Source organism: Lissotriton vulgaris, chromosome 10 (assembly GCF_964263255.1).
Source record: "Lissotriton vulgaris chromosome 10, aLisVul1.2, whole genome shotgun sequence".
NCBI classification, from domain to species: domain Eukaryota; kingdom Metazoa; phylum Chordata; class Amphibia; order Caudata; family Salamandridae; genus Lissotriton; species Lissotriton vulgaris.
Genome location: NC_141698.1, coordinates 431,990,956 through 432,005,420, shown reverse-complemented (window position 1 = coordinate 432,005,420; position 14,465 = coordinate 431,990,956). Strand labels below are relative to the sequence as shown.

General features: G+C 50.2%; 1 protein-coding gene across 1 annotated transcript in view; it reads right to left on the bottom strand.

Moving 5' to 3' along the window:
* Positions 1–14,465, bottom strand: part of LOC147685366 (ankyrin repeat and fibronectin type-III domain-containing protein 1-like) — a 3,163,580-nt gene that overhangs the window by 1,776,768 nt on the left and 1,372,347 nt on the right. The window contains exon 4 of the mRNA XM_086941288.1: positions 12,185–12,375. Coding sequence (XP_086797414.1) covers positions 12,185–12,375 — 191 coding nt within the window. The remainder of the gene's footprint in view (positions 1–12,184; positions 12,376–14,465) is intronic.

The following is a 14,465-nucleotide window of genomic DNA, read 5'->3' as shown; positions in this document are numbered from 1 at the left end:
GTTTTCAACCAAAGATGTGATAGGCCTCCTCGGATGGACTGCATGTACTTCAGGCCGCTGCTCTGGTAGGCGCAGGAATTTAAGAACTGCCACCGCTTGGCACTAACAGCTACTCTCCCATTCCCCTACTCCTCACCCAGACCTGCCCAACTGCTTATGATGGCAGTATCTCTCACAATATTTAAAAGATTTTTCAGGGCCATTTTCAAAAGCGGTAACTCTCTCTCCCAGGTTAATGCATATTAAAGGGGAGGGTGTGTGGCTTAATGACCTGAGCTGACGTATTTGGATTTGGGATGCCAGGTTCGAATGTCAGCATCGCGCGACATCCTGTGATTCTGGACCAATCACTCAATCTCTCCGTATCTTAGGGATACATCAGCAAAAAAAACTGGTGCTCATGTAAAGCCTTGCGGCTCGAGTTATATAAACCTGTAAAACAAAAAAACTGGAAGGTCTGTCTGGATTGTTGCTTACTTTGAGATAAACAGGGACAGCCAGGGGTTTAGCTGTCAACAGCGCAACAGGTGCAGTAGTACAGGGGCCCAGAACTGTGATGTTCCCTTTGCATTTCAGTTATGGCTGATTATTCACTATGTACCACAGGTTGTGGACTTCTATTTTCCTTATATTTATTAAGGTATTTGACAACTTTGCAGGATCACTGGGGAAAGACTTGAGATGTTAGTACCAACACATCTCAAATATGGAAGTCCTTATCAACAACCATAAAATGAAAAATCACAAGGTTGGAAGTGAAAAAGAAAGGAAATCCGTGTAGAATAGTGATAGTTTAAAGATTAGAAATAATTTACGAACTGGTCATCTGGCACTGTTGAGGAAATCTGTTACTGCCCGGGATCCTAGCTTGGATTCTAAGACACTGCGAGAAGGTCACACTAAGAAAGTCTTACAACACTGACAAAACACTAAGAAAAGCTCTCACTGCAGGTGTCCTACAGCATGAGAACCTGCGACAGGAGGAACCTAACAGTTCTAGGATCACAAAAACACAGCAAAAGGCTTTCACAAGGGGCGGTAGCTACCATTGGTGCAACAGGTGCAGTAGTACCAGTGTTAGAGCCGTAAGGAGGTTGGAAGAGTTCTATATTTGGGATGTAGACTGCACACACATCACTGTAAGTCACATTGAGGTGGGGGCTGTGTCGTATAAGGGCTCACACCCACGACCATGCCACTGATCTGCGTAGAGCAATCTTTTTTTATGTTATTTTGATAATCTTATTATTGGTACGTAAGATTACTGAATTTACAAAAAGCACGTACATTGCATCCCCCATCTCTTTTTATGGTTAGAACAAATCCATCCTGTAGCATATTACAATAATGGGATATTAACTAACAGTGAACAAAACATTACACGTTTTGCCATCTACAGGCCTTAGTATGTCTGCCATGGCATAGAGCAATATTTAACATCCTTACATTAGCCCTGGCAATGCTCGTCCACCCACTACGATCCTGTGCCCTAGGGCACCTGAGGTAGAGATGTTGTGCCACATGGGTTGAGGAGGCAGCGGTGCCCCAGCAGGGGCACATACATGCGTGAAAGAACATCCCAGGCAGAAATAGGACCCCCTCAAACGAGGTTAGGATTGGAGCTGTGCTTCCGTAGAGCGGCAGAACTTTAAACATGCCTACTTTGTGGAATACTCTGCTAAAACATTTTCTATTGATTTAAAACTGAAAATGAATGATTATGAGTAAATTAAAGTGCCACAAAAATCCCGCTAAATTTCCATATTTGTGCCACTAAATTTCCATATTTATGTTAATTTGCTAATCCATGCCGCAATATCCTGGGGGGTCTGACCAGAGGACTGCCCTGCTGCTGAAGTCCTGCCTTGTTCTTCAGAGGTTGTTTGAGACCTGCCTTGCTGCTTAAGGGAAAGAGGACCCTCTCCTTAAACATAGGACAACCTGAGTGACTCCAAAGGCAAGTGGCTGACCTTCTGCTCTAAGCTACATGGAAACAACTAGCTCAAGAGACCTCCCTGCAACTCCCCATCCATCTCCTCCAATGCCTTAGAACAATTCTTATTAATCTGGGCAAGCCTCTCATCTTCTCTTAATTAACAGTAGTGCAATGAATGCACTCAGGTTGCAATAGTTTCCGAGGGCGGCCATTTCTTTGAGGCATTCCCCTGTGAAGCCATCTTGTGATCCATTGGGTCTGTGCCACCTTGTAGTATATTTAGCAGTTTGTGGCTCCCAGTCCCTATTCAAGAATGGCTATCTGAAGTATCTTCAAGTTTATTGTCTATTTTCTTCCAATAAGAAGTCCCTCATAAGTGTCCTCCAAACCATTTTGTACGTAGTGAGATTTGTAAATTAAGAAAATAATATAACAGTCTGTGCAACATCACCATTTTAGACAAAGTGACTTGCTCCATTACTGACAACATCAGGTTCTTCCAAAATGCAAATCTACTTTTAAGTGCTCTCAGTACAACTCCTATCTCCCCGGTAATTGGGTCCTCGTCTCTTTGGTATATCCTTAATCCAAGGTAACTGAAGGCGTGGTGCTCCAATTTAATATCCCCCCTCGGTTGTTGAAGTGGTTCTACCAGCAACATTGTATCTCCAGGGTACACGCAGGTTTTACTCTCGTTTACTTTGATAAAGGATACTCTGCCGATCTCTTCTAAACGTTATAGTGCTGGACCAAATCTTGTATCTTGCATGGAAATTACATAAATCCGAAGAATTTCTCCTTTTTGGTCTGGGTCCATGTCTAGGTCACTAGGGGATAGGTGGCGGCGGGCAATGGGTGGGGCGTTGGGATTGTTATTTTGCTGGATGTACAACTTGCTGCCATGCTGCCTGGGTGGGACTTGACGGTTGGGTTGATTTCCTGCGTGGTGAATTGTAGCTAATGTCATGCTCCTCCCACATGGATTCTTCTTTTTTGCTTCTTCTTCTCTTATGATTCAGAAAAAGTACGATTTGATTTTAATAGTCGCATAACATTTTTTAAAATTAACCTTCACTGGTTCTGGGACACGGTATTACAGCAATTATTGTGTAACTCTTCAATGCTTGACTAGGATGATGGGGTATTACTGTGTCGCCGTATTGCTTGCATTGGTGCTCCATATGTTTTGTGGCCGGCCAGATGGTTGTAGGCCCGTATTTGTTCTTCTTTGATGCACAATAAAGGTTTTCAAAAATTTAAAAAAAAAAAAAAAAAAAAAAATGCCATCAAGCTAAAAATGCCTTCGACTTCCCAGCACAATTGTTTGGCGCCTTTCCGTCTCATGGTCCATGAATCTAATCACTCGGTAACACACCATTACTACTCGGGCATTACTACGAAGTGCTATTACTATGCATGTTTTAGTTCGCGTTTACCTGTACTTCACATGTTTTTACATAGCATTCTGTTACTTTGCAAATGCTATTACTCCGCATTATTTTACTATGACGGGACGTGCAAATAGGAGAGCGGTAGGTGGGAGTGTGTATTTTTTTTTAGGGTGTTTGAGTAGTAGTTTTTTTAGATTTAGTGTAGTGCAGGAGGTTGTGTTTCAGGGTTTAGAGTAGTGTTGTAGTGTTTGTGTAGTGTAGGGTAGTGTTTGAGGGTTTAGGGTTGTGTCGGAGAGTTGTGTAGGGTAGTGTTTAAGTGTAGGGGACGGACTGGTAGTAGAGGTAGGGTCTTGCTTGGGGTAGTGATTTAGGGTTTAGGGTAGTGTTGTAGTGTAGTGGTTTAGGGTAGTTTAAGGGGGTCATGTAGGGTAGTGTATCAGTGTAGGGGACGGACAGGGGTAGGGTCGTACTGGGGGTAGTGTTATAGTGTTTAGGGTAGTGCTGTAGTGTTTGTGTGCTGTAGGTTAATGTTTTAGGGTTTAGGGTAGTGTGAGGGGTCATGTAGGGTAGTGTTTCAGTGTAGGGAATGGACTGGGAGTAGGGATAGGGGCTTGCTGAGGGTAGTGTTGTAGGGTTTAGGGTAGTGTTGGTGTAGTGTAGGGTAGTGTTTTAGGGTTTAGGGTAGCGTCAGGGGGACTTGTAGGGAAGTGTTTGCGTGTAGGGGCAGGACTGTGGCACAGGGTAGGGTCGTGCTAAAGGTAGTGTTGAAGGTATTAGAGTAGTGTTGAAAAGTTTGTGTAGTGTAGCGTATTTGCACTTTGTATTTTGCGCAGTGCAGGGGTGTAAATTTATTTATTAAAAGTTAGAAAAATAATGTAAAACCTTTCAAAGTGTTTGGGTGTTAATCAAAAGGAAAAAAACAATGTGAAAAAAAAGATGTTTATTGAATTTAATACCCAACTATTATTATTAAAAATATATTTAAAAATAAACCCCCACCCAAAATCCCTATTTCCCTGTAATCCCGTCTCAGGGGTTAGATTACTTTATTTAAAAAAAAAAAGGTAAATTTTTCGGAGTAGTGGTCTGCGAAGTAATTAACTGCACAGTAAAAGCAGTTTCTAATTTTACAAATGCATTTGTGGAGTGATGGTTTGCTAATTAAAAATATGCGAAGTTGGGGGGGCGTGGCCAAGATGGCGGCGGAGTAGGACGTCTTTCTTGGTCCCTCCGCTGCCGCTTCTTCATCGCGTTGTTATAGCCCTGCAGAGGACCTTGCTGCCGCCCCTACTTCATCGCGGGCAGGCTGGGAGACGGTCTGGCAGCCGCTGGTGTGGTGCCTGGCGCCTCAGCCCCAGAGAGACAGGCGCGGCGCTGTGTGGCGGCTGAGTCGGCGCGGTGCCTGAAGGTCGTGGTTTGCGCGGCCGGCGAGCCATCTGCTGTGGGTCCCGGCTCAGAGGCCTGCGCTGGTGCCGCCTCGCGCCGGCCGCCATTGCTGTTGTGCCACCTCGCGGCGGAGGACCGCCGGCGCCCGACGGAGACACCCGGCGAGGTACTCCGCGCTGCAGCTGGTGAGGCGGAACCGGCACTGAGGGGGCGTTCGCGTGCCTGAGCCCTGGCCAGCGTAGAGAGGCCCGCGTGGCACCATCCTGCATCCCCTCCCCCCTCCCGCCTGGGCCGGCGGTGGTGGGCGCCCGACAGAGACACCCGGCGGGGTGCTCCGCACTGAACCCGGTGAGGCAGAATCGGCACTGAGGGGGCATTCCCGTGCCTGGGTCCTGGCCGGTGAAGGTGGCCCGTGTGGCGCCATCCTGCATCCCCTCCCCCTCCCGCCTGGGCCAGCGGTGGTAGAGGCGCGAACACAGCGTGTGGGGACAGCGGACCCTCCCCTCACCCCCGGCTCCCTCAGCCTGACCAGAGCCTCCGGGTGGTGAGCCCTTGCCAGGGACAGCGGAATTGGCGCTCACTGGCCCCTGGATTGCACTGTTGCCCGGGACCCCGGGTGCGCTACGCTTGCGGTGCCTGCAACCCGCCCGGCGGCTGCACAGAGGCGCGCTTATGGTGTCTGAGGGCCTGCCGCCGCCATGACGGCCAACAGAACCAAAAAGGACAAGGAGAGGGAGAAGGCCCTGAAGGAGGCCTCGCAGAAAAGCTCTCCACTGCGGTCGTCGGCGCCGACTGACAAGGCGGCGGCGCCGGAGGAGGGTGAGGCGCCGGCCACCAAGGCCTTCATGCGTGAACTCTTTGCGGCCATCAAGGAGGACATACAGGAACTCCGGGCGCAGCTAGCCTCGGACCTCCGGGAGGTACGCCGAGACGTCGACGCCATCGGGGAGAGGGTGGCGACCCTCGAGGAGCACGACGTGGATACGGCGGGAGACATCCATAGGCTCCAGCAGGAGATCCTTCGCCTTAACACCCAGCACCTCGACCTGCAAACGCATACGGAGGATCTAGAGAACAGATCCAGGCGCAATAACATTCGTATTCGTGCGGTCTCTTGGAAAGGTGAGGGGTCGGACCTGCGCGAGTACGTCGACGGCCTGTTCCGCCACATCTTACAAGACGAGGAGCTCGGCGAGATTCAACTGGACAGGGTCCATAGAGTCGGCCTACCCCGAGGTTCCAAAGCACCCCCCCGGACATCCTGGTGTGCGTCCACAACTTCCAGCTCAAAGAAAGGATCTTGAGGAAAGCCCGTGAGCATGACCCCCTCCTGTTTTGTGACCATCGCCCTGTGCTCTACCAGGACTTGGCGGCCACCACCCTGGCCAAACGACGGGGCTTCCAGGAGGTCACAGCTTTTCTGAAGGAGCAGGGTGTCCCCTACTCCTGGGGGCACCCCTTCCGGCTGGTCTTTCGATGGAAAGGGAAGCTGATGCAGGTGCTCTCAATGGAGGTTGCCCGTGACCTGTTGGGAATGGAGAACGCTGACCCTGTCGCTGAGCACCCGTCGCCCTCTTCGAGGTCTCGCCGCCGCTCCGAGGAATGGCACACCGTGGGCAGGTCGTCCAAGCCATCGGGCACAGACCTGTCCGTCAGCTTACAGGAACGTGATGCAGCGGTGGCCTCGGTGTCGAAGGTGACCGTGTCGCCCGAAGGGCCCTGAATGGTATGGCTGAACATTTTCCCTCTGCACATTTTGGCTGGCAGTGGAGGGACCGATCCACTGGACACTGATGGGTAATGTACTGACACGTCCCCCGTGTATATTGTCCTGTATCAGGATCTGGGTGGCTGGTGGGAGTAAGTCCATGCCCCCAGCCCTTGGGACTCCAATGACAGACTTTTGGGCCCCCTTGGTAGTTCGCTCCTGGGGCCTTGTCGGGATTTTGTTGTTGTTGGGAAGGGAGGGTTTTGGGGGGTTGGTTCCGGGGGGGTTTGGGGTAGTTGGGGGACTGGGGGAGAAGGGGAGGGGGAGGGGATCTCCGCATCAGCCGCTAGTTTCCCTTAGCAGGGCGCTTCTCTTGCCTCCTAGATGAGGAAAGATCTGAAGGTTGTTAGCTTAAATGTCCGAGGTCTCAATAGCCCTGTCAAGAGAGCAGCGATCCTGTCCCTGTTGGAGGGATCGGAGGGCGACATCTGTCTCCTGCAAGAGACACATCTCCTCGCCAAAGACACGAGGCGGATGAAGGACAGGCGCTTCCCCACCCAGATATGGTCTTCCTGTGGCACGAAGACGCAGGGGGTGGCGATACTGATTAGTGCGAAGGCACACTGTAAGGTACTGTCTCAGGTGGTTGATATAAAAGGGCGCTTCTTAGCGGTTAGGATCCAATGGGGGGACTCCCAATTCACGATAGGCTCCATCTATGCCCCCAATGTGCAACAGGAGACTTTTTTGACCTCAGCGCTTGCGGATGTGTTGGCCTCTCCTGATCCCTGGGTCCTGGTGGGTGGTGATTTGAATATGGTGATGGATCCAGTGCTTGACAGGTCTGAGGCGCGCTCTCACCCGTCTGGCGCGCTTTCCAAGGGGGGTCTGCTTTGGTTGCAAGAGAGAGGACTCCATGATGTGTGGCGACATTTGCACCCGGCTGAGCGCGATTTCACCTATTACTCTGCTGCACACAAGTCCTATGCGCGCCTTGATCACTTCCTTGCTTCCACTTCCCTGCTTTCCCAGCTTTCTTCTGCGGAGATAGCGCTGCGCTCCCTCTCTGACCATGCGCTTATCTCGGTGGTGCTGTCGGGGGGGTCCGGGAAGCAGGCGCGCGGGGGCTGACGGTTGCGCGACTCTTTGCTTAACTCTGCCTCTGTTGTGGACCGTTTGCAGGACACGATCAAGCACTACTTTGACACCAACGAGACCGACGGGATGTCGCTTAGCTCGATCTGGGAGGCGTTTAAGTTGGTTGTGCGGGGTGAATGCATTGCGATCTCGGCTTCTTTGGCGAAGGCGCGCACGGAGAAACGCGAGGAGCTTGAGCGGGATGTCCGCGGGCTGGAAGCGATACATAAACGGACTGGGGCGCAGAGGGTCTGGAGGGAACTGGAGACGAAGCGGCGCATGCTGAAACACCTTGACCTTGACAGGGCCGAATACGCGCTTCTCCGACTGCGCCACAAATTTTATCTTAGCGGCGACAAAGGGGGTAAGATGCTGGCGCACCGTCTGAGGGCACAAACGCAACAAACGATGGTGTCATCCGTCAAGGACGAACATGGGGAGGTACAGGTGGCTGACGCGCACATTGCGGACAGCTTCCAGCGTTTCTATCGCGCTCTCTACTCTGCTGACCCCCCGGACCCAGACAGGGTACACTCGTACCTGGAGTCCTGTGTCATCACTCCCCTGTCCCAGAGCTCGGCTGCGTCTCTCTATGCCGAGGTACGCATTGAGGAGGTCATCTCGGCGATTGCGCGCCTGAAGGTGGCTAAATCGCCTGGCCCTGACGGCTTCACAGCCGTCTTCTACAAGAAGTTCTGTGCCGCCCTAGCTCCCTTCCTGACGCGTCTCTTTAACTCCTTCCGGGAGTCTGGGAACGTGACGCCGGCCGAAGCCGTGGTTACGGTTATTCATAAGGCAGGCAAGGATGCCCAGGAGTGCGGCTCCTACCGCCCCATTTCACTCCTAAACATTGATATGAAGTTGTTTTCGGGCATCCTGGCCGCTCGCCTCAGCCCGTTTATGGACGGTATAATTGAACCCGATCAGGTGGGCTTCATGCCAACGTGCCAGGGTGGCGAGAACACCAAACGCCTACTGCACCTGATGGACTTGGTTCACCGGTCGCGTGCGCAAGCGTGCTTTCTCTCCATCGATGCCGAGAAGGCTTTCGACCGGGTTGACTGGTCGTACATGTTTGCGGTCTTGCGTAAGTTCGGGCTGGGAGACCCGTTTGTCAGCTGGGTCCGCTGCCTTTATGCCTCCCCTCGGGCCGCTGTCCGAGTGAATGGTTGTAGGTCTGCTTGTTTTCCGATCACCCGGGGGACGAGGCAGGGATGCCCTCTCTTGCCCCTGTTGTTTGCTCTCTATATGGAGCCTTTCGCGCAACGCCTCCGGGACAACGCGGACATGCAGGGGGTGCGCTTTGGGGCAGAGGAGCACAAGGTGAGCCTCTATGCGGACGATGTCATCCTATCCCTCACACATCCGCGCTCCTCTCTGAGACATCTCTCCCGGGAGCTGGAGGAGTTCGGCATGGTGGCAGGCTTCAAGGTCAATTTCTCAAAGTCCCAAATCCTGAACCTCTCGGTGCCGGAGGAGGTCAGTGACCTCAGTGCCGACTTCGCATTCCAATGGGTCCAGACGGCCATCCCGTACCTGGGGATCCAGTTGGCGCCCACGCTCACCCAAACGGTTGCTCTCAACTACAGGCTCCTCCTTGACCAGACGGCTAAGTCCGTGTCGGACTGGTCCCTTCTACAGCTGGCCTGGTTTGGCCGCCTCGCTGCGATCAAAATGACGATCCTCCCCCGCATCCTCTATTTGTTTCAGATGCTGCCTTTGCGCCCCCCCCCGGGGTCCCTGCGAAAGCTCCAGCGGTTGCTGACCACGTTCTTGTGGAACCATAAGCGCCCCCGTATCGCTATTGATCGCCTCATGGCGCCGCGAGATGACGGCGGACTTAACTTCCCGTGCGTGGAGGCGTACTACCAGGCTGCGTGCCTGCATTTTATTCTGGAATGGAATAGACCTATGTCCAGCAAGCACTGGCTCTTCATGGATCAGACAGTGGTAGGCGCAACATCTGGCGCGAGCTATGGCTCCCGCGCAAGCACAGATCCTGGGGCCTTTATTCCTCCCCGGTGACCTCGCCGACCCTTGCGGTGTGGGACCGTCTAGCGCACAGACGCGGCTGGACCACATTCCCATCTCCGCTGACGCCTATCGTTGACAACCCGGACTTCCCCCCCGGGTGCGCCTCGCCGGTTTTCCAGCGCTGGAGGGAGTTGGGTTGTAAGAGAGTGGGTCACCTCTTCCAACCGGAGGGGCTGATACCGTTCGCCACTCTGCGCCGGGAGTATTTCGAGTTGACCGCGGCTGACGCCTTCCACTACGCGCAGGTAGCACATTGGGTAACGCTTCCTGATAATGTAGCAGACATGTCTCGACCAATGACGCCCCTGGAGCGCTGGGTGGCCTTCAAGAAGGACGATCGCAAACTTATCTCCGAGCTGTATGCCTTCATTATGAAACGCCACCACCCGCAGCGCTCCAGGGCGCAAGTTCGTTGGGAGACGGAGTTGGGCCGTCCCCTGACGGGTAAGGAATGGGGCAGGATCTTCTATCGCGCGCACCACACAGCGGCTAACGTGGCGGGCGCTGAAGCAGCCTTTAAAATTGTCACTTACTGGTACCACACGCCGGCGAGGCTCCATGGGTGGGACCCCAAGTGCTCGAGTCTTTGCTGGCGGGGCTGCGGCGCTACAGGCACTCTTTCCCATCTGCTCTGGCACTGTCCCAAGCTAGTACGCTACTGGCAAGCAGTTTTAGATGATATAGACAATGCTTTTGGTATCACCTTTCCCAGGGCTCCGGAATATGTGTTGTTAGGCCTGCCTCACCCTAAGGCGTTTCCCTTGCACTCCCCTCGAGGTAGACAGATTGCGCTGGCGCTTCTGGCGGCGCGCCTGGTGATCCTTTCGCAGTGGCGCTCACCGGACGCCCCTGACCCCAGGGATTGGATTAGGCGCCTGTGGTTGCTTCTGGGGATGGAGCCGGCTTTCCCTGTGTGTGGATGGTAAAGGGTACACGTATGCTAAGCTCTGGGCACCCTTCATACACCTGCTGTCTCGGGACCTACGTGAGGTCACATGCCCCAAATTCCTCCAGATTTTGCAACTCATTCCCTTGGAACCGCCCGGGGCTGTTGCATGATGGTCTCTACCTTGCTTTAGGAGTGTGACGGGATCCCTGGACCCCTGGACTTTGTGGGTTGACTGAACTATGCTGATGCGGAGAGGGTGGGGGGGAAAGGGGGGGGTTAGAGTTGGCTGGGTGTTGGGTGGGGTGGGAGGGTTCGGTTTCTTTCGGGCTGTTTTCTTTTTCTGGTTTTGATAAAAAGCAGTATCGCCTCCCTACATGGTTCCACCGCAAGGCTGTTAGCCCACCTTCGCCGGGTCGCCCTCCGGGTTGTAGACCCTATGGCTGTGTTGTGTGTAATTTAACCCCGCTCTGCCGGCCTGAGGATGTAGGCAGCCCAGCTGTGTTCACTGCTACGTGTCTGCTGAATAAAATTGTTTGATTCTAAAAATATAGAGTAATGGTAGAATAGATGTAAAAACATCGCACAAAAAGCATGCGAAGTAATGGCATGCTAAGTAGCATTATATATTCATTGACTCACCTTATTTTGCCATATAATGAAATTGGACTGTTTTTATGGGTTTCTGTATGTATATTGTTATTATTGCTTTCTTGTGCTGTTGTTTCACTGGTTTCACTTGTCACTTTGCGCAGCTCACCTTCACAAGTTGCATGAGTTACATGATCATTTAATGTAGTACAATGCTATATTTATTGTTTAATATAAACTGCTCTTAGCTATTATTGCACAAATCTTCATTACCTCCGTTTCCACTCCTTTCTTGCAAATGATATGCATACGCTTGAATAATTGCCTGCAAATATTACCTGTTGAGACATTGTTTTTGCTACACATACTTGTTACCCAGGTCTCAACTGGGTTTATGCGTTACCTCCTGTAGCTTGTTCCTGGAACAACTTAGTTAAGACATCTTTAAATTGGTCGAATGCACAAAACTACTGCCCCCTTTTAGTTTTCTATGCTTATTGAAAATACTGAATCAGAGAGCCATAACCCAGTTGTAGTATTTCTCAAAAAGAAATGAGTTATTGGGCGACAAATAATCTGATTTTCATCCATGCAGAACCTTGAGCACTGCCTAACTATATGCTCAATACAATTTGTGCCAATGGCATTTGATGTCCTTGATCATGTAACCTTTTGGGCTAGTTCTAAAGAGATGATTGGGGTTCTAAATGCTCCTGGCAGGTGATTAGCCTTTTCTCTGCACTAGGAAAGCTGGATTAGAAGCAAGACAGGAAACATTAACTATTCTGATAGTGAATTCTGGGGCACTACACCGTTTTTATCCAACCACTGCAATATCTCCATATAGACTTTGCAGTTGAGTTTCAAACTGTACTGGTAAAACCCAATCGATGTTCCATATTTCTCAAGATCTGATAGAAGACTGCAGGTTAGTCGATGAAGTGGTCTACAAAATACAGAAAGTGACAGCTCTAGTAAAGGTAAAACTGTTGAAGTAGTGTGGAGGCACTTGGGTGGCTATGAATAAACACATACATTTAATTATTTCAGCATCTAATTTCCATCTTAGGAAGTTGAAGTAACCAAGATGTTTACTGTCAGACATTTCAACATACCTGCAGAGGGGACTGTACAGCCTCTCGATGGTTCTGAAGAGGTGGAAGTCCTACCATGTAGTCCAGGCATGTCTTCTAGGTGTATCTTTGAGTCTAAGTGGGATACTCTGCCCAAGACTGGTGACTGAGGGATGCTGGGCAGAGTCTGTGACTTTCCTAAGACAGGTCGTTGTAACTTCCTATCCAATGACCTGTAAAACAAGACAGGGAGGCACTATCAGTAAGTGGATGACTTTCAAAACTTTTAACACATTATATTCACTACTAAACATGAGGGTTGCAAGAGAACTCGACTATAAAAAGTGTTCTTTGTCGTAAAGTCAGACACCAAAAAATAAGATTCACTAATCATTTTAATGGTCGCAAAAGCTTCAAATATACATTTGCGACTGACATTTTTTTTCTCATATACCAGTTCCATTAGTGGAGTAGGAAAAGTTTTTCCGATTCCTAAAATTGGATTTTGAATAGACACCATTTCGGTATCTGGAAATTACGTGCTTTATATGTCTCTTCCAAACACTGAATCAGTATTCCATTTATCAATAGTTTGTGACTAAAACCTAGCCACAAAACATTGAAAATTTAACCAACACCTCATAGGAGGTGGAAACCCATTTTCAAAAGGGAACTTGAAATTTTTTTTTGTTTTAGCGTCTTAAACTTTTTGTTTTTTTTAACACAGCTTTATTTCCTTTAAGGAAAATGGGCAATATAGTTATAAAAGAAAAAAAGATTACTTACCTGAAAATCGGTTACACCCATGGTGGCCTTGCCGACCTGTGCAGGCCACCATCAGTATCCTTGTAGCCCATCGGATTGATTGCCGATTTGCAACCTGCCTAAAGGATAATAATTCGATAATTGCGACCAATTCTGTTTTTTACAAACCGACCTACTAATACATTGGTCGCAAGAATACTAATCACAAATTGCGACCTGTATGTTGAGAGCAGCAAAATAGGATGAATGGCCCCTTATCTCAAAGAAACAGAAAAATCAAAGCATAAGAGAGAGAGAAGAGCCTGGGATGTCCTTCACCCCACACAATAACCCAGCAGGACGATAATGACTCAAGTTCCTGGGGCGGTTGCTTCTCCACGCAGAGATACTGTGCGGAGAGAGATGAAAGGGGAAAGAAGCCCGTAGCCCTTAATTGTGGAGAATTATATATGGCGGGACAGAAGGAATAGCAATGCCCTCGGATGCTCTTTCTCCCATGCAGCGATACACCGAGATAAAGGGATAAACACGGCAATTTCCATTTCCCATGCTGTGAGCCGCTGAGGAAAAACGGATACAGCCCATTCAATATGTTCTGTATTTCGGATGCAGTCAGACAGACGAGATGGAAATGCCTGGGGATGTTATTAGTTTCACAGCGAGCAGCAGGCAAAGCAGCTACGAAAGGCCCGCTTGGGTACCACACATGGCAGAGGCAGACGAGGCGCGGGGCCTTGCGAACCACCAGCAGGGGGAGCAGGGCACCTCTTACGGCGAACAGATGTTGCCCCAGTCGTTAATGTATCTGAGCACCCCATATGCCAGGGAAACAGATCAGAAGATGTTTTGACTGGTTGAGTTATCAGTTCCGACAGTCTCGCCGCCTTGCGTTTACGTTAACCTTTGACATACCACGAGCTTCTCCGTGCTGAGCGCTGAATTCATCGCCTCACGGCGCAGCTGTCTCCTTACTTTACGACCTACAGATGCATACGCAGTATCATCATAATAAGTCCAGAGGTAGAAGGAAGTACGAGTGCAGAGTAAGGTCAAAGTGCATCGTAAATGTGCACCCATAAAATGACTCCAGAGCACACACAGGCGCAGATTTACGATGTTTCCCGATGTACAAAACTTATTAGTAGTATGTCTCTAGAACTGCGTCATTGAGTCATGTAATTTCCTTTAAATGTTGAATCCTTGTTGCTATGTCTCCCGGGTCGCAATTAAACACTGCGAAAAGGCAGCCTTGCCAAGCAACAAGACATTTATTTTCTTTGTTACTTTTTCTCCAAGGTGAAACAATTTTGTTGGGTCAATAATTCCCTTCCCTCACACCCCTACGATGCTTGGGGCGGTTACATTGCATTTCCCATGTTGGAAACCAGAAATAGACAAAGGAGCAATGGTGTCTATTTGAAACGGGAGTCTCCAGTTGGCAGTGGCTTGCACACTGCCCAAGTAGGTACCCTTATCCTAGTCAGGGTAAGGGGATTACACAGCTGAAATAATCCCTGCTCATCCCCTTGGTAGCTTTGTATGAGCAGTCAGGCTTATC